Source organism: Anabas testudineus, chromosome 13, assembly GCF_900324465.2.
Source record: "Anabas testudineus chromosome 13, fAnaTes1.2, whole genome shotgun sequence".
NCBI lineage: Eukaryota > Metazoa > Chordata > Actinopteri > Anabantiformes > Anabantidae > Anabas > Anabas testudineus.
In genome coordinates this window covers 19,235,330-19,254,029 of record NC_046622.1, presented here as the reverse complement: position 1 = coordinate 19,254,029, position 18,700 = coordinate 19,235,330, and the positions used below count along the sequence as shown (strand labels likewise).

The 18,700-nt window shown below is 42.9% G+C and overlaps 2 protein-coding genes across 3 annotated transcripts; one reads left to right on the top strand and one right to left on the bottom strand.

Moving 5' to 3' along the window:
* Positions 1-1,120: 1,120 nt before the first annotated feature.
* Positions 1,121-2,944, top strand: il12a (interleukin 12a). Its single transcript, XM_026378930.1, has 7 exons — positions 1,121-1,170; positions 1,290-1,441; positions 1,561-1,650; positions 1,891-1,935; positions 2,119-2,262; positions 2,414-2,461; positions 2,595-2,944. The coding sequence occupies exons 1-7, from the start codon at positions 1,152-1,154 to the stop codon at positions 2,721-2,723; spliced, it is 627 nt and encodes a 208-aa protein (XP_026234715.1). The 5' UTR covers positions 1,121-1,151; the 3' UTR covers positions 2,724-2,944.
* Positions 2,945-3,208: 264 nt separating this feature from the next.
* On the bottom strand, positions 3,209-16,092 carry si:dkeyp-97b10.3 (NACHT, LRR and PYD domains-containing protein 1b allele 3). 2 transcript variants are annotated; one of them, XM_026368392.1, is made up of 17 exons: positions 15,166-16,092; positions 13,080-13,111; positions 10,795-10,827; positions 10,513-10,578; positions 10,238-10,270; positions 10,112-10,144; positions 9,807-9,848; positions 9,671-9,720; positions 9,489-9,541; positions 9,180-9,406; positions 8,491-8,747; positions 7,152-7,277; positions 6,847-6,982; positions 6,613-6,660; positions 6,459-6,530; positions 6,017-6,307; positions 3,209-4,413 (listed from the first exon to the last, which is right to left on the bottom strand). In XM_026368392.1, exons 1-17 carry the CDS (start codon positions 15,213-15,215, stop codon positions 4,397-4,399), a joined length of 1,566 nt encoding a protein of 521 aa, XP_026224177.1. In that variant the 5' UTR covers positions 15,216-16,092; the 3' UTR covers positions 3,209-4,396. The 2 variants fall into 2 exon arrangements, with proteins under 2 accessions (XP_026224177.1, XP_026224186.1); XM_026368401.2 differs by lacking the exons at positions 13,080-13,111; positions 15,166-16,092 and adding an exon at positions 12,175-13,069.
* Positions 16,093-18,700: the final 2,608 nt, after the last annotated feature.

The following is an 18,700-nucleotide window of genomic DNA, read 5'->3' as shown; positions in this document are numbered from 1 at the left end:
TCGTAGGCCTGTACCCACCGCCCCCTCGCGCTCTGGCCAGACGGAAAAAAAACGCGCACGCACACACACACACACACACACACACACACACACACACACACACACACACACGTCCTCTACGTTGACACAGAGGATGGACACACAGCAGAGTCCGTTTGAAACGTGCTGCATTAAATAAAAACCACGTTGGGAATGAAGTGCCTCAGCTGCGTAACGGGCCTGCGCTCCGCCCGGTGCCCGGTTCCTCTAATACGAAGGAGAGTGGGTTCACCGGCCTCGGACTTACCGCCACAGCACCGTCGCCTTAACACCAATATGAGAAATGAGACCGTCGTAACACAGACTGGGAAAAAGCAGGTTTGCAATGATTAACTCACAACACGAGCACAAACATTCTGCACATGAGCAACGCATCACATGTCCATAGTATCACTCTGATTCTTATGCAATTGTTCTGTAATTTTAATATTGCATCAAATACAGTCTGGGCTGGAGGATATTGCAGGCCTCCAGAATGAAGCATACGCAATACGCAATACGACTGATTGTATAAATTATAAAAACAGGTCATTGCGCAGCTTGCTGGATTTTTCTTTAAAGACATTTCTCATGTGTTGTGTTTTACACCTTACAGGAACCATGTATACGTTGTGATGAGGAGTGACTTTAAATAAACGGCTACCAGCGGCCACGATGCTGCTGCTGACAGGAACAGAGTCATGTCTGTATCCAGAGTAAAGTGTGTGACCGCTGTGTGCCATCAGTGTCAAATGAGTGAGCCTGCGTTGGTTTTTCTTTGTGGTCACATGTGGAGAGTTGCAAGCCACTCACCTACCTAAAACCTATTTTTAGAAAACCAATTACTACATGCATGAAAAACAGTTGCATCACACACTCTTGAGTTTACTTCCCCCCCCCCGCAGCTGCTTTCATTTAAAACATGAAACAAGACTTCCCATTTTCGCTGTCTACTACTACGTGCTGGAAGATCAGGAAATTACGTATGACGTTTGGTTTCTTTTTGATGTTGCTGCTGCTCCAAGGGAGGAGGAGGGAATGTCCCCATGAATACATATATATTCGACAAATAAGAAGGCAGCAACACAAGTGATTTATCAGTCTCGACCAAAGATCTCTATCTCATCAGGAAGATGGCAAATCTGAATTTATGTGAGTCACAAAGTCCCAGACCGAGATAGAAGAGCACTCAGTTCTCCAGGTGACATTAGAGAGGTGGCTGAGGCCCATAAGATGCATGCGTTGATGCTTATTCTTCTCTTGCCCTGCAGACCTCGCCTCCTGTGTGCTGCTGCTGACCCTGAGCTGTCGCACCTCCACGGGAGTCCCGGTGCCCGCTGACAGCCTGAGCGCAGAGCAGTGCGTCCTGTGCGCGTCGCTCTTCAAGGACCTGCTGCTGAATATCACAGAGCTTCTCAAGAGCGTGAGTACAGCTACAGCGTAGGATTTCATAGACAACAGCCTCTCCAGAAAAGGTTTTTTTTTTTTTTTTTTTAGCATTTGTTGTTTAATAATAATGGATTTTCTTATTCTGTATCACAGGACGATTTATGTTTTGGCATCAAATCGGACGCAGTGGTTATGCGCAGCAAAGCTGAGACGGCGCTGGTGTGTGCGCCCAATCCGACACAGGTAGCATTTGTTTATTTATCAGTATTTAGTAAAAATACACCAACTCTACTTTGAGTTCTCTTTGCCTGTTTCAATGAAATATAAATTATTCATATCTTACAAGCTTCTTTGGTCTAAAATAGTTTGGGACATAAGCTGTTTTTATAGAAACATCATTTATTGGATGGATCCTCCGACTTTGAGCTCAGCTTTCACACTTACTGCTGCTGATATTTATGAAAATGTTGTTTCCTCACACAGAACTCATCAAGTTGCGTGATGCAAAGACACTCACCCTTTAGCGAGGTATGCTGTTGTTCTTCTTTCTTTCTTTTTTTTTTTTTTTTTTGATGTTTTACAAATCATCTGGTTATTTAAGGAAAGTCTAGCTACTGGTATCAAGACTTACATGTGAATCAAAATCCTTCATTTTAATAATAGAGACATGAGACTGATTGCTTATTTCTTTTTTCCTGTTTGTCTTGGCAGGGTGAATGCATTAAGAACATCATGAGGGATTTGAAATACCACCACGCTGCTATCCAGTCCTACCTTGAGAGGCAACTCAGAAGTCCTGAGCAGGAAACTCGACTTCTGACACCAACTTTGGGAAAAATAAAGAACCTGATGGAGGTATGTTTACCTCATACACATTATGCATGTGTAGGAGGAGTGAAAACACGCAGAGAGACAGAGGCATGATTTAAAGACAGAAATAGTTAAGAGAATCTCCTGGGAAATAACATTTCAAATGTACCTGATGAATCTCCTTTGATTTATACAGAACTGCTCCCTGAATGGAAAGAATGGAGAGAATGAAGACTTTTCAGAGGTACTTTTCTACTCCTCTTCTTTTTGTTTCCTATTTACTCATCTCACAAACTGACATTAAAAAAAAAAAACAATCTCACTGGAATACTGGAAATAACTCTGTTCACGTTGTGTCCATCCGTGCTATGTTTTAGGTGCAGTGGGAAAATTCCACCTTCGATAACAGACAGGCGATGTGTAAGATGATGAAAGGCTTCTATGTCCGAACCATCACCATCAACCGAGCCATGGGCTACATCTGCTCAGGAGACCACAGGAAGTAGACGTCCTGCGACCTCACCATCATCTCCATCATCTCCATCATCTCCATCATGCCAATCAACTACAATATCTCTAATTCTAATTGACCACAACTGAACAAGCCTTCTTAATCCTTCACTACCATCACTGACAACTACTGACCAAGTGGTTCTTGACACTGCGCATGCTGCACAGCCGTCAGCATCATTACTGCTCAGGCATAAGCTAGCTGGGTCGACTCCAGCCTCACTCAGTGACAGCTGAATGGCAGTCGAATTATTGCTAAGGTTAGCAGTGAAGGCCATGTTGGCCTATTTGAACATAAGAATGTACTCCAATATTTGGGGGAGTGTAGGTTCTATTTATTGAACATCTTATTTATTACATTAATTTATTTGATGGCCTGTGATGTTATTTATTATTATTTATTATTTAAGTATTTTTGGTATGAAATGCATGAGTTGAAGTGTTTTTTACAAGAAGAAATAAAGCAAAAGGAAACAACCAGGAGAGTTTCTCTCAGTTTATTCAGTCATTTGCTTCTTTCCTTCTATTCTAAAAGTCTTTGGAACAACTCAGACCGGATACAGACAAGTGCAAAAAGGACAGACTGGACTGTTGGCGGGAAGTTGTTTAAGCCTTGCTGCATAATATCACCGTGGAAGACCCTAAAAAGATTTGATATCCCACATGCCATTTGTGCTGCTTTTCCCGAGTAGTGTTGACATGGTGGGTAAAACAAAAACAAAGCTCTAACTAATGTTTCAATATTGAGAATATTTCCCCAGACAGCTTACTCTACAGTACGCTTTGCTTTTTCAGGGTGTTAACAGCTGTGAAATAAGTCTTGAAGACATAACTCAAACATCGATCAGTATTGCCAGGCTCTAGCTGCTCTCACACAGGTAGAATACTTAATATTCATCCCTCAATCCAAATGCGTGTGATATGACAGTATACACGCAAGATTCCCACTTATTAAACACAGGATGTGTGCTCCAGTCTAATAAACACAGGAATTGATTCATACTTCAAGTTACACAGCTCTAACCAAAGTTAAACACAAAACAGATGAAACCGAGAAAAGGCAGGTAAAAAATAGATATGTACAGGACATATTTACAAAACAAAAATAAAAACATGATCAGTAATTCAGTCACATGCGTGTCAACGTGATGTAATGTGTAATCACTGGATAAAAAGTCCCACAAACATTTAAAACTGAAACAAGAGACACAGGTTGGATTTTTCCTGATTTGTAGCAGTTTCGACCTATATTTACATGTTATTGGCTACATAATTAGCTACTAAATATCCCAATGACCCCTACTTCTCTACCTCTACCGGTCATCCTGAAACCTGGTAATGCTAAGCATATCGATGTCCGACTACAGAGGTACCTCAGGTACAGCTTCTCTATTCTGTACTGATGACAGAACCAGAGGGACACGTGAACAAAGTGAAGGAAAGTGCCTGTGGCACGTTAAGACAGTGGTTCTTTTCATGAAATGCAGAAATGCCTCATTTTCATGTGCACAAATTATTCAAAAAGAGAAACACAACTTAAGGGGGAGCTGATATTTGGTCCAGAGGTCAACTTTGCTTTGCTGTTTTCCTGAGATCAATTTCTCTTCCTTTTGCTGAAGCACCAGCGGCGCTGCAGTTTGTTTGAGTCAAATCCCTTTCACTTAGCTGCTCAGTTGTTAATCATAGCTGAAAAACAGACGCAACAAAAAACAAAACAAGTTACATTATAGTTAGTTTAGGATAAAAAATACAAAAATACAGTTGTATTTTAATGCCATATTTTCAAAGTAAGAGCAAATAACATGTCACCAGCTGCTGTCTTCCACAGTTTGAACAGACGTGCTGCAGGAATACTACTAATTAAAAATGTAATCTCATTTATATACATGTTCTGATCAGCCTTGAAACATAAGAACTTTGACACAAAGCACGTCGTACAAACTGGAGGTGCAGGATCTGAAAGAAGCAGGTATCTTAGTCCTTTGCACAGAGAGAAGAGAGCAAATGAAGGAGATGTGTTTTTCAGCTTAACTGTCATCTCAAGTGTGTTTCTGATGGTGATGGCTCAGCTGGATCAGCTGGTGACTTCTGCAGATTGAGAGTCTTTATTTGCTCCCATACACACTTTCCACATAGCAACAGCTATGCACAGTGGTCGACACGCTATTACGAATGATGCTCGTGGAGTATTGAGTATTCTGTGTAGAGATTCACAGACACTAATATGACATTGTGAATGATTTTATTGCGGTTTCAGTCTCAGTTTCAGAATTGTTACGCTCTTATTTATGAAGAAACTATATTCCGTGTGTTTGTGTTCACGTCAGTTTGTAAATGTGGGCGACTACAGCAGTCAGATGCCGTATGTACATGAGCACATCATTTGTAATGGCAGCTAATTATTTTATAGACAGACCAAGCCATCACTGAGAGTATTACAGCAACTACTTTCTTCTCCATATTATTCTTACACAGCCAGGAAGTTATCCCTCATCTGTGGTTAGCAGAGGGAATGGTATGTACAGCTACACAAAGCAAAGCCTTCAAGTGTATCCCTGATTGAACGGTATTTGTTTCATAGAAACCAAATTTACATTTCAATGGAAAAATCCATGTCTTGGTGTTTTCTTGCCAGTTAAAATACTAATGAATTTTCTCATAAGTCTCCCAGCAGAGTCCCTGGAGTTCCCCCCAGTGAGACTGAAATGTCCAGGTTTCAGGAGACAGCCATGCAGGACTGTCGTACATGCTGCAGTATGCACCAGTCAGCCAAAACCACTGCCTTACATTGCCTACTGTAGTTCCCCCTTATACTGCCAACACACACCTTGAGACGTGGACGGGGGCCAGCATGGGCACTCAGTCTGCGTCTATGCAGTCCCACACACACCAAGCTGTGATGCACTGTTGATCATAGCCAGCATTAAAACCTTCACTAATTTGTTCTACAGCAGCTCCTCCGAGGAACCCCTTCCTCCCTGTGACTGTCAGTGAGACTTGGGCGCCCCCTGGCACCAGTTCACTGGTTGTCTTACCGTGGACTACTTTTAGTAAATAGTAACCACTGTAACCATAGGGGCCAATGTTGCCATATGAATAATGTTTGTCACTTGACCTATTTAATCTGTCTTTACTGTCATGGCTGTGATGTCATACAATGGTTAACTTAGTCTGAATATCATAAAAAATACTGAATTAATTATCAGTAATCAGAATTGAAGGCATAATTTCAAACCTGCTGCTTGTGATCCTTCCTCATTATTATATGTGTAAGAATGCAGTTTATTACCTTGCAGCATCTGATGGACCTCATTTGGCAAGTCGTCCAGTTCCTCCATACTCTTCAACAGATAGTACGCCGTGGCCTTTCCCGGCCCCCTTCTCTTCTTCCACTCCTCCAGTATCCTGAACTTCTGCATGGTCACATCTTTCTCTGCTGCCTGGATGTCGTCCAGCTCCCTGGTGTTCAAGTCTAGATAGATGGCCACCTGCTTCCACTCCTTCCCGAGTCGCTTGGCCACCTGCAGGAGCTGCTTCTCTGACATGTCCTGGCCCACAGTCATCCCACTTTTCACTCCATCTGACACACAAGACACACAGGTACTTCATTTCAGGATAATTTTAGTGCATCTGGAAGTAGTTCAGGTGCAGATGGGTTTATCTTGACTTGACTGGGGCAAAAGAAATGGTTGCAGTGAAGCTCTTCTACTAATCAGTAATCAGAAAATCACCTGACTCATCCTGCATTCGGGGTCTTTTGCAGGTTGTTTCTTCTTCTGAGGGGCTGCTGCTCCTCTGTCGGCCTGTGTGAGGGGCAGACAGTAGACGATGAGAGCGTGAAGTAAAGTCAGATATGATTTAACATGAGATAAACAACACACTCACTGTTTGTCCTTTTCCTCGGTTTCTTTTCTGTGTTATCCACACAGTCATCTAAAGAGACAAGAGCAAATGTTGAGCTTCACCACCAAAAAACACGTGAAGACCAGGAAAAAAGTAAAACATTTATGTTTTCTGTTATTGTCGGCTGCATAGAAACGTTAAACAAAAATGTGTGTAAAATGTGTGTGTGTGTGTGTGTGTGTGTGTGTGTGTGTGTGTGTGAAATTGCGCTGGAACCTTCTCTGATGGTGGCAGACCATACAGTCTCCTCAGTGTTGGTCTCTATAAGAGACAACTTAAAGGGAGGACGCTGCTCAAAGAAAGCTTCAAAGTAGCCCTTCATCTTAGTCACTGCAAGGGTGAACTTCAAATCCTGCACAGACACACACATAAACACAATTTTATTCTACTAACATGTAGTAACAAATGCAAAGTTAGAACACTGCAGTTAACAAATGCAACATGATGTATAATCTGGTGTTTTCAGTGGATCGGTTGCTCTGCATCTTAATGATTGAATGTGATACACATGAAACACAAACCTGAGGTTTGATGTCTCCCTCCGGCTCACTCAGGAGACGATACGTCCCCTCATCCAGATTACACGTGGGAGGCTTGACTACCTGAATGTAGCTTTTCTTGTAGCCCTGCACTTGTTTGCGTATATCCTAATTTACATTTTAAGCACAGTGGGAAGACAGGATGAAACAGAAAATAAGTCATTTGCTCACAGATGATGAGCAAGACGAACTGTGGTTCAAACATTCAAGACAACAGTGGAAAAGTTGAAGGTGTCTCCACGGAGAAAAACACATCAGAAGGGAAAACACAAACAACTTTCCGGGTTATAATAAATGCATAACGATTATTCACTATTCATTATTACACATGCTCACGCAACCACAAACACACTTCCTGAGTGACTTCATAGTAGATGCATTATTGTCACAGTTGCATACCAGTCACAACTTACATGCGGTTATACACATCAATTAATGTTTTTTTCTTGACCGCGAAGTCTGTCGTTAAAAATACATTTACTGTCACTGCACAAAAGGTTCAATAAGTTCATTAATACCAGTGACTCAGAGATCACTTCAGTATATCACAATAAAATTGCATTGTGATTTGCAAAACATGTGTTACACAAACCTGGAAGTCTGTTTCCCACTCCATAAAGTCTGACGTCACTAACGCCGCTGCAGTTTTAAAAGAAAGCTAACAAGAAGTGAGAGTCAAGCTCTGGCTCTGGTTCTGTTCTTTGTTTTATCATTCTTTTTGGCACACCATTTCATAGGTAAGGCTTTTTGCTGGACTTTTTTGAAGTTGTGAGTGTAAGGAAGTTTTTTTTTTTTTCTCCTTGTTGATGTTTTGTTTTTGTTCACACGCTAAACAAAAAAAAAAAATCCCTGAATTAAAACACAAATCTGCTCTATTGCAATGAAAAGTCATAGTAAGGCTGATACCAAGATGTGGCCGAAGCGTAAACAGACGGTGGAAGAAACCTAGGTTCTTTTTTCAGTTACGACACCGACATGTAAAATTGCCAGAACTTTAAATGATTAAGGCACCTGTCTGAAAGGAGCTTCCACTGCTTAGGAGTCAAACAAATGAAACAGGATCCTGCGAGTACAGAAGGCTCAGAGAGGTTTGACCACATTTCCAAAGCAGCTGCCAAAACGTGCTTTTGTCGGTATTCTTTAAAAATGCAAGTAAAACTTAACCACAGCCTCGAAAGTGTGGCAAGTAGGAAAAAGGAAAACTGTGAGTCATCCACTGTAGAGTCTGACAGGAACGACAGTTTTATTCAATTAATACATTTCTACTGCTGTGAGTGGACTTTGTAAACATAAGATGCATGGACTTTTCACAGACACTTACCTTTATGTCAGTAGAGCTGTTGGTGGCCAAGTAGACGTGGAAGCTGTAGCTGTTGTTGACGTCACTGCCCCGCTGCTTGTAGACCAGGACCACCCCATGGCGCTCAACAGACTGGGTCGTCTGGATGATGGGACCCACAGGCGACAGGGACGTCACGTTCCACTTAACATGGCTGCCTGAGTGGTCCACTGTTGGCTCAATGAATGGACGGTTGTCCTTTATGTGGAGGACACTGAATATCATCTCATTTTCGGGATCTGGACAAAAAATATTGCAAAGTTTTAGGTTTTGCTTTAAACTAAGAATCAGTTTTTATGTGTGCATAGTCAGTCAGTCAGTGTCTCAGAAAAGATAATGACGCTCATTAAAATTAAAAGGCGTTGTGTGCAAAGGCCCTGAGATGAGTCCTATCTTAATTAATCCAGAATTTACAAAGTCTATTTTCACATCAATTTGTGAAGTAAGTGAGCATATGATATCTTCTTCCTAAATGATGGGAAAATATTTTGGAATTAGACTGTTCATTAAAGTCTCGACAGCCTCCAGGTCACATCTTTGTTGGAAATAATTGGTGTTAATAACTTTGCCTTATGGGCCATGTCATCACAGGAGGCAGAGATTTTTCATTAACTATCACATGTTGAACAGAGGACACACACACAGGTCTCGGAAACCACTGGTGTTCTCACCGGCTAAGCAGACGGAGTGAGGGAACTGTATGGACTTGAGGACCGATGGCTCCTTGTCGACCGTGTCCACATTGAAGATGGGTCCCGCAAACTTCCACGAGTCCGGGAGGAAAGAGCCAAACTTGGACCAGGATAGGACCGAGTACCGCACGAGAACCCGCTCTGCTGCTTCAAACACCAGGCCTGTGACCGAACACTTATACGTGCCCTCTCCTTCCAGCTGCACCCTGAAACACGCAAACACACCCAATCAGTGACACTACACGGAATCAGTGTAAATGTACAGCAGATATACAACGTTGCACTCACTGTAATCGCCCCTTTGAGATTCTCCTGGGAGTAACATGCTCATGGACATGGCTCTGTCAAACACACAACACAGCTTGATTACACCACGGTAAAAACAACCAGTAAAGACATAAGAAACTAAAACCAAAAGGAAGTCCATTCCTCTCAATGTCAGAGGAATATCAAAAAACATCAGAGCTCACCTGCGGAATGGCTTTGCACTTTTCACAGCATAGGTTTAAGTTCCACTCATCTGTCAGAATAGAGAATTGATGTGTTGAGCAAGACACGTGCCACTAACTTCAACTAACGTACTAACATCAGCTATGATCTGCTTACCTTTCCCATTAGAAACATTTTCTCCAGGTCCAGGGCCACACTCTGAAGGGGACAATAATTCAAGTCCAATAATATTACATGAAAATCACACAGAAAGTTAGACTCCAACATTTTATGGAATAATTATGCCGTATGGTTGCCATTAAGCTGTGGATGTGGCCGCGGTCCACTGAAGCCATGGCAACTATGACAACAAGCTGACACGCTGCTCTGGACGTGCACAACACACCACTTTCAAAAGCAGAACAGTTTCACTCTGATGAGAACGATACTAGTAGCTGTAAATGTTGAATTAAACGTCGTACCGCTTTTCGACTCTGAATCAGCTCCTTCAGCGTCTGCAAATAACAGGACGGGGATAGACTTAGTGAAGCTGTAGGAAGTTCTTTACCTTAGATTTTCTATGGTTAATTCAGAGATGCTCATTTTACCTTCCTCTCCTCCATCCCTCTCAGCACAGCTTTCTGATGAAAGGTCAAAATAGATCAGAAGATTAGGAACAGAGATGTTAATTGTTGAGTTTTAGGCCCCAGCAGATGGATTTTCGACTTTGTTCTATGTATTTTTGCTGCTAAGCTAAGTTAAACTGTAGCTTAATATGAAACACACAGACAAGAGTGAAACACGATGTTCTCATCCGGCTCTCAGCAAGAAAGCAGATAAGTGCATTTGCCTAAATCAACAGTTCAACAGATGCGTTTCTCACCAGAATTCACATCTTCGTCCTCCTCTTCTTCCTCTGAGCTCTCCTCAGTGGACGTTCCCGCGTTCTCTGTTTCACAAATCAGCGCGCAGGGTGAGAGCGCAGAAATTTCCAGTGAGTGATGAGTAAAAGGGATTCATGCAACAAAGGTTAAATGTTACGAGAATATAAAACTAAAAAGATGAAATGTGACTGCATATGTTGTGCAGATGACCCGGTTTTTGTATGAGTTACATGGAAAGCACAAATGAGCTCCATTGTTATGGTGATGACATTTGTCCTTACCTGAACTGCTGCTGTCACTCTCAGTCAGATTATCTGAAACACATTAGTAATTGGTCTGATGTTAGTGCTGTTTGTTCTGCAGAAACTGATGCAATAGTGTAAGAAAAGTGTGAGAAAACTTCATAACCTGTGCATTTCCATTTGGTTAGTCACAAGCATAACAGCATCATTGTTAACATCCACTCTTAACCATGCTGGAGGTTTGATCGTCATGATGGGAACTTCACCAGACCTTTAAGGTCTGACACATCATCAAACCATCGTGTGTGTGTGTGTGTGTGTGTGTGTGGTCGTTACAATGCTGAGTAATTGATGAATGCCGATCTCTAGCTCTAACCAAAGTAAAATGTCTCAGTTTAACCTGAACAAGAACCGTAGCTGTGCAGTAAAAACAGAACTCGATCATGTATAAGACTTGCATATATCTGTCATGTTCTGCACAGGAGGAAGTCCCCATGTGTTCAAATGTTCAGACTTAGTGTTTCTCACACAACTGACTTTATTTAAAGCAGAGAAAACCACAGGTGTGGTCACATGCTGTGCTGCCTAACCTGTCTCTATGCTTTACACTCACGTTGTTTAAAGTCCCTCTTTACAAGACAGGTACAATAGATGGACTAACAGCAGATTGACGTGTCAGATAAAGAAGTACAGTGTTTTGTCACCGGGGCTCTTCCTCTAACAGGTGCAGCCCCCAGCGAGAGTCCACTATGGCTAGTTGACCTCGGGGTTTGTGTACGATGTGTTTTTTAAAAAGTCTTCATCCATATTAGTCATCTAAAAAGCTCTCAGCACGTCGGACTTTACACCAGCAGCTTTTACATATCCATCACTCCTTAGCAGCTGAACTGTGGCACCCCGTGAAGAAGCCTGTGATACGTGCCATGCATTAACATTCTGGCACATTTATACAGATGGATCCAGAGGAGCTGCCGCTGCTGCTCGTCTCTTCCCAGCAGCAGTGAATGTCCGTGGACTAGGCCATCTGGCTGAGTGCCTGGCTGGCTAATGGATGGAGCCCGTCCTCTCTGGCCCACAGAGTTTTATCTTAGACTAACAACCAGATGCTGCCATCACTGCTCCACTCTCAGCACCTCCCTCATCAATCTCTCTCTCCCACTTTGCACAATCTGTCCAGTTCACCTCTCCCTGCACTCGCTCTCGCCCATTCCTTCCTCCTTGTCCTCATATGCCTCCTAAGGCCAGTCTTTTTTTTTTCCCCTGCTGCTGCTGCTGCTTCCTCACAGCTGAGCCAGCAGGCATCCCTCCTCACTCTGGCATGGCCGCTCCCCTTTATCAGACTGACAAACAAGGTGGAGAGCAAACCCCCGCACAGACACACACATGCACGTGCAATTATAGATCCACACACACACATACTTGTGTACAGCTTCATAGAGTTGGATGGATTCATGGGTGCTGCCTGCCATCTGCTGGTCTAAAATAATAAAACCGTTAGTATAAAAAGGCTGATGTTGGACCTGGTATGTTTTCCGTCTCTCTCCTAAAGAACTTTAAGGCTGTTAAAAGCATCCAACTCCCAAAGGCCTGAATGTAATCTACGTATTTCCTTTTGAAGCTATATGTTCCTGAAATGGATTCAGAATTCAGCCTAAAACGTTGGTTTCATTGGAAACTCAGCATGGTCCATACACCGAGCAGCCACCAGGTGGTTTTAATAATGTGGCTGATAATGCACATTTACATTTAAATGTATGCGTATGTTTTGATAAAGGTTTGGTTGCACAGGCACCTAATCATACTCCTAAGTGCTCCTTTCTAATCATTAACCCGTTGCATATGTACTGTATGTCTACAGAATTATTAGCAGAGTGTTTATTGCCACTTTATCTGAATAGTTTTTGAGGCCTGAACAGATAACACAATGTGGTAACTCACAGGGGGGAAAAAAAACATTAACAATTACAAGAATAAGAAACACTGGAAAAATATGAATAGAATTTTGTGTACTGATGTGTAAAATACAGGAGCGAAGGGAAAATTGGGCACACCGGTGATCAGATGACTGCACTTAGTGTAACTTTAGAGGCCTTTTAAATGCAAATGTAAGAAAATCAAGGGGACCAAACGAGGGAGGGGAGGTGAGAAGGTGGTATAGAGAGCAAGGAATGCAAAAGGAGTTGCAAATGATACAAGGGAATGGTCAATTATTAAATGTTAAAATGTGCAGTAGACACGTGTAGACCTTCATATCCTCTGTGAGAAAGTGAAAGGAGAAGAAGAAGCCACCGAGGGAAGGAATGCTAATGGTTAGTTGTTGTTACCTTTGTTTTCAGGTGCAGGGATGTCTCCGTCTCTGTAGGGAGGACGAGATAACAGTCAGACAGCTGTGAATCACATTAAACAGTCGTGCCCCTCATGTGAGGGACGTCTGCGCTGCGTGATGACATTTGTAGAAGAATTTCTAGGCTGAAAGAGTGCAGCTGCAGGCTGTCATAGTACGCCACTTCTGCTTTGGAATGAATTACAAAAACAGGAAATGTGTACAAGCTGTGTGCATCTTACTTTCACACACTTGTGACACCAAACCATCCAATGAAATGATAGATTCACCTTCCCACCTACCAGTGCTAGTGGTGCAGGAAACCAGCCATGGAAAAGTACTGGCTGGGAACTTGGGCCATTAAACATATGGTGATTTGATATAAGATATAGAAAAGATATTAGTATCAAAATATGTCTTCTAGTAAATTGTGTAATTATAGTTTTCATCACATCGAGACATCAACTCCAGCTTATTCTGACTAATGAGCTTCCAGTGAGTTTGTATCCGACTATCCAGGAATGTAGACTACCAAACAAAATATGAGTCAAATCCAAGTGCAGCAGCTCAGGTGCTGTTCCTGAGCAAAAGACTGGAGCAACCTGTCTGATCATCAACAAGAGGGAACATGTCTGAGAGCTGTCAGGAGGACGAGACAGACAACCAATGCCACAAGAACAACGAGCTCTCCACCAGCACGCGTGCAAAAGTAGGTCACATCTCGCACTTTCTGTTTCGCCCCCTCGGTTGTAAAAATGAAAAACTGCGTGATGAAAAACACAACGGGATGTCAGGAAATTGGGATTATTAAGGCCGGCCAAATGGTGGTCTTTCATTTGCTGTCTGTTAATCGTGATAAGACGCTGTCATTTCCTTTGTTTTGTGAAAATCTGCCCAGGAAAACACAGTTTTCTCTCCTCAAGGTCGGGCAGCTGGAAGCTCTGCCAGTCAGCTGCACCACAACAACGCTGAGGCTCATTTGCAGCCATGGTAATCATCTTTTCCTTTGTACAAAGTTATTATATATATATTCACATCATCACGAGTCCTCACACTTTCTCTGCTCTCACTAGTGTCTGACCGGGTTTTCTGTGAGGTTTTGGTTTGTCTCTGGATGAGAGATAACGAATGTTCAACAACGTTTACGTGGTTCCAACAACTCAACACAACCCCAATGCAGAGAAGGGACATGTGTGTGTAGATAAACAACTGTCAGTTGGTCTGCATCTACTACGCAGGCATAGAAACCTGCTGCATCATGGCAGAACTTGATCTTGTATTCAAATTACTCTACTTCCTGCTAGCTCTTCTCTATATTTAGACCTTCTAACATGGCCCTTGTGGACATTATATGCTGGCTTTACTGAAATTGTTCATAGATTATAACAGGGTCTGCCTTGCATTGTTGATGAAGGGACTTTTCCAGCCGTTATCTAATTGTGGATGATCCCCAGGCAACAACACAAAGAGCAGTGAGTCATCAGTATCACCTCACCTCATCTGTGTTGACAAAAGATGTTGAATAAACATTAAGGAGAGTGACACAGATGAGGTTTAACCCATTTAAAAAGAAAAGAAAGAAAACACACGTGCGACAGGTGAGTTTCCATAATGGAAACAGTGTAAGCAGGAAGTTGGATTTTGATACACAGCCTGTTCAAGTGCTGGTTTGTCGTCCACACATGCGATGTGGACGACACCAGCACCAGCTCTTGAGGACATGAGGTTATTTTACGTCCCAGACGTTTGCGCGTATCAAGAACCACTTCAGATCCTGGTCCTTGGCCATCACAGCGGCCACTCACTCGGTCTTGTCTCCAAACCGCATGATGTTGCTGTGTTATCAGTGAGTTATCACAGTGTAACTACAGCGGCACCATCACGGCCCTCTGTTTCCTGTCCTGATGTTTCATCTATTTAAAAAGATGCTAAGACGACAACTGCTGAGCGCCCTGAACCGACCGCAACATGAAAACGTGACACCAGAAGACACAACTTCCTGTGTTGACGGGCATCCTCGCCTTGTCCAAAAACGGCGCATGCAAACACTTCCTTTGTACTCATCTTCTCACCATAAACGCTCTTACCCGTCCTCCAGGTGACAAGCCGCTCCGCAGCTCGCCATCTCCGCCACCATCCTCCGTGTGTAATCACACCCCGCTGCACGTCCTCCTGTTCCACCGCGCGTAAAAAGCACCTGGACGCAAAACGATCCTGTGGTTGGTGACCAGGCGCTAAGCTCTCACCGGAGCTGCACTGCTCATCGCACCATCACGGCCGAACAAGTTCCTCATATCACTCGTTTCGCTTTTTCAGCAGAACTAAAACAACCAAACAACAGTCTGGTGAAAACTGGCACCGTTTCCGAAACACATTAAAAAAGGAAACTGCAGCGTGCCGTGTGGATGTATTGTTTCCTTTCACAAATAGCGTTTGTGTGCAGGCGACAGCATCGTAGATCTCAACAACATGCTGCTCTACACAGCAGGGCTCTGACTACACGGCGCAGCCTTCAGGATCGACCGTGCTGCGCAGTTACAGCGCAGCTGCATGAACGCGCGCCACCGGCCACATGTGGGCGGGATGCAGCGTAGCGCCCACAATACGGGCGTTGTTAGGTCATGCAAGTGATTTATAGTCAGTGTTTTTACACATTTTAAGATTTATAAGATGCCAAAAATCCAATGGGAAGTCTTTGATAAGGAGATGTGGCCACAAGGCAGGAATCAGCTACATGCCTGGTACTAGGTTTTGATAGGAATGATAACAGAGCACAAAGTGAAACCAGTTCTCAAGAATTTAAACAGGCTGCAGTGCACACTATGATCACACGTTTGCACCTTTGCAGTCAATCAAAGATTTATCCTCAAAATAAGTTGTGGATAGAAATAAGCTGCAGAGAGAAAAAAAAATTCAGAGCATCAAAAACAACTTTTGTTCACACAGCTTTTATTCCGAGCCGTCTTTACTGAACTGAGAGATCTGAGTTGGTTACACACTTTTCTCTCATAGCCTACAGAAAAAGGAGCAGCCAGCACACCACAGTGCAACTAGGTCACTTTGAGCGGGAAAACATGCACATCCGATTACCAGTGTGCATTACAGGGAAGACACCACCAGATGTCACATCAGACAACGAAAACACCTCAGGAGTCAGCAGCCAAACCTCCCTCCTTCCACTGAAAGACACGCTTTCAGGTCAAGGTTTGTGTATTTGACATGGCGACAGTCAGAGTGTCAAAATGCCAGATGGTTAATATTAAATATTTAAGGGGTCAAAGAAAACCAATGTCAGTCGGGGGCACAAAGCTTTATCAGAGAGTGAAAAAGGGAGGGAGAGCTCTCTGTGAGAGTCTGAGACATCCAGTGGGAGGGATGGGTGAGGATCAAGGACATTTCTATATTGATTTTCCACTCATTGATCTTTTCCCTTTCTAGTCTCTTCATCCACCTGTCCAGCTTTCACAGATGGATAGCCGACGTGGTTTACAGGACAGAGGATGAGGAGTGAGAGAGAGGGAGTGAGAGGGAGATGCTGCACACTAACAGGGACATTATCAGAGTCTAAAGGGAGTCTCAGAGTCTAACGGGAGAGATCAGGTCCTCCGGTTCAAGAGGAGACAGCACAACATCAGACTCAGTGGCGAGGCGATACCCCCAATACCGCAGGAAATGAGAGGAGATAAAGGGAGAGAGAGTGCAGGGGGGGAAGGAGAAGAGGGCAGGGGAAGTCAGACGGAGAGGAGAGGGTGGGATGATGGGGACAGGAAGTGAGAGAAACTTTAGGAGATACGTGAAAAAGGAAGAAGGCAAGATCACTCATTAATCCTCTGGGAACCATGAATGTTAGTACACAGGCTACGGTATTTTATGCTAATCTAGTATTAATCTAGTAGACGATGAGCTTTTCACGTTTTGACCATGAGGTTGAGCTACAGGAAAAGTTGAGGGCTTACCAAAGTCAGTGGGATTCAGCTGCTGGGGACTATGAACATGATATGCATCCCTGTGCAGTAGTGATTCTGTTAGTCAGTAAGGAGCCATGTTGCTATAGAATCACTAAAAAGGCAGAAACATTGTGTAATACACAGATTCACCGTCATCATCTGGACGTCCAATGTACAGCATCCCACACCAACAAGGCTTAGTTGTTATTTTGGCTGTTGTACATTAGTGTAACGAGCCCCGATAGACTGGAAAGAATTGTTTTTAGAGCTGCAGATAAAATATCAATGCTAGAAAACTGGAAATTATATTTTACTCCAGAGTGATGTGATCATAAAGAGTTGAACTGAGGTGTATTTTTAAAACTGGCTAATGAGGAAGGTTGTATCAGAAGAAACAACTGACTTCCTCTCTGCTCTAGCTTTGTGTGTGTGTGTGTGTGTGTGTGTGTGTGTGTGTGTGTGTGTGTGTGTGTGTGTGTGTGTGTGTGTGTGTGTGTGTGTGTGTGTGTGTGCGTTTTGTTTTTTGTGTTTTGTTTTTTACAGATCGACCAGCCTGTTTGGAAACGATGATGTCATGCACCCTTGAGGGTTAATACGAGCCCTCATTGTGCAGACTCATTATACATCACACAGATCCACACTAAAAATAACACACATATACACCACATATAAAGTCGGGGAAGCAGAGAGCCCCATACCTTGGTGCTCAAACAGTTCCTTTATGACTTAGATGTATTCTCTCACACACGCACAGATAGACAAAAGGTGTCGTCTTACTGCGGAGATGAGGAGTGCCCGATCCTTTCAATGTCAATGGGCCATTTTGCCACCCAGCCTGAGTTATCACTGGAAAGATCCATCGTGACAAAAGATCCGTGCCTGCTACAGTCCTGAATAAAGAAGATGGAGTGTGGTGAACAGGGACAAAGAGCAACACCTTCACACAGAAAAAGTGGGAGAAAGGCTCTGGAGATGTTCCAGTCGTGAGAGATCTCAACCTCATACAAGGAAAATGTTTTACAAAGTGCAGGTTGATTTAATAGCTGACTCTTGGACTTTGATTAAAATATTAATGACTCGTGACTGAACCTGTGATTTCACTCACTTCCACACGCCCGCTTTTCCTTTGGAGTATATTTTTACTATCCCATGCCTACTATTTGTGCTTTTTTTATGTTATGGTGTTTTCAGCATTCATCTCTGTTTTCTGTTGCCATCATCCTGCTTTTTGTTTTTTGTTTTTAGATGTTTTATGAGTCCCTTGGGCTTTTTTTTTTTGTCTCACACACACACACACACACACACACACACACACTTTACACTTCTTTTGTTCTCTCTTTTCACTGTGTTGTAAACTAGATGTGGAAGTAAACAAAAGCCCTCCCCTAAAATGTTTTTGTCATGTTTCTCTAAATGTGTTACAAGAGTTTTCTCTAGTATCTGAAAAACAGATTGACATAAAGTCCCTTCATATAAAAGAGACAAACCTAGTGGCTGAGTGTTAATAACTATAAACAGTGGCACGAATATCGAAATCGAATTTCATATCGGCTGTTGTTAACATACCTCATACAGAGACAGCATGAGGATTCATCTTCTGGGCACCATGAATGTCTGTAGCATATTTTATGACAGGCCACCCAATAACTGTGGGGACATTTTGATTTAAGTTTAA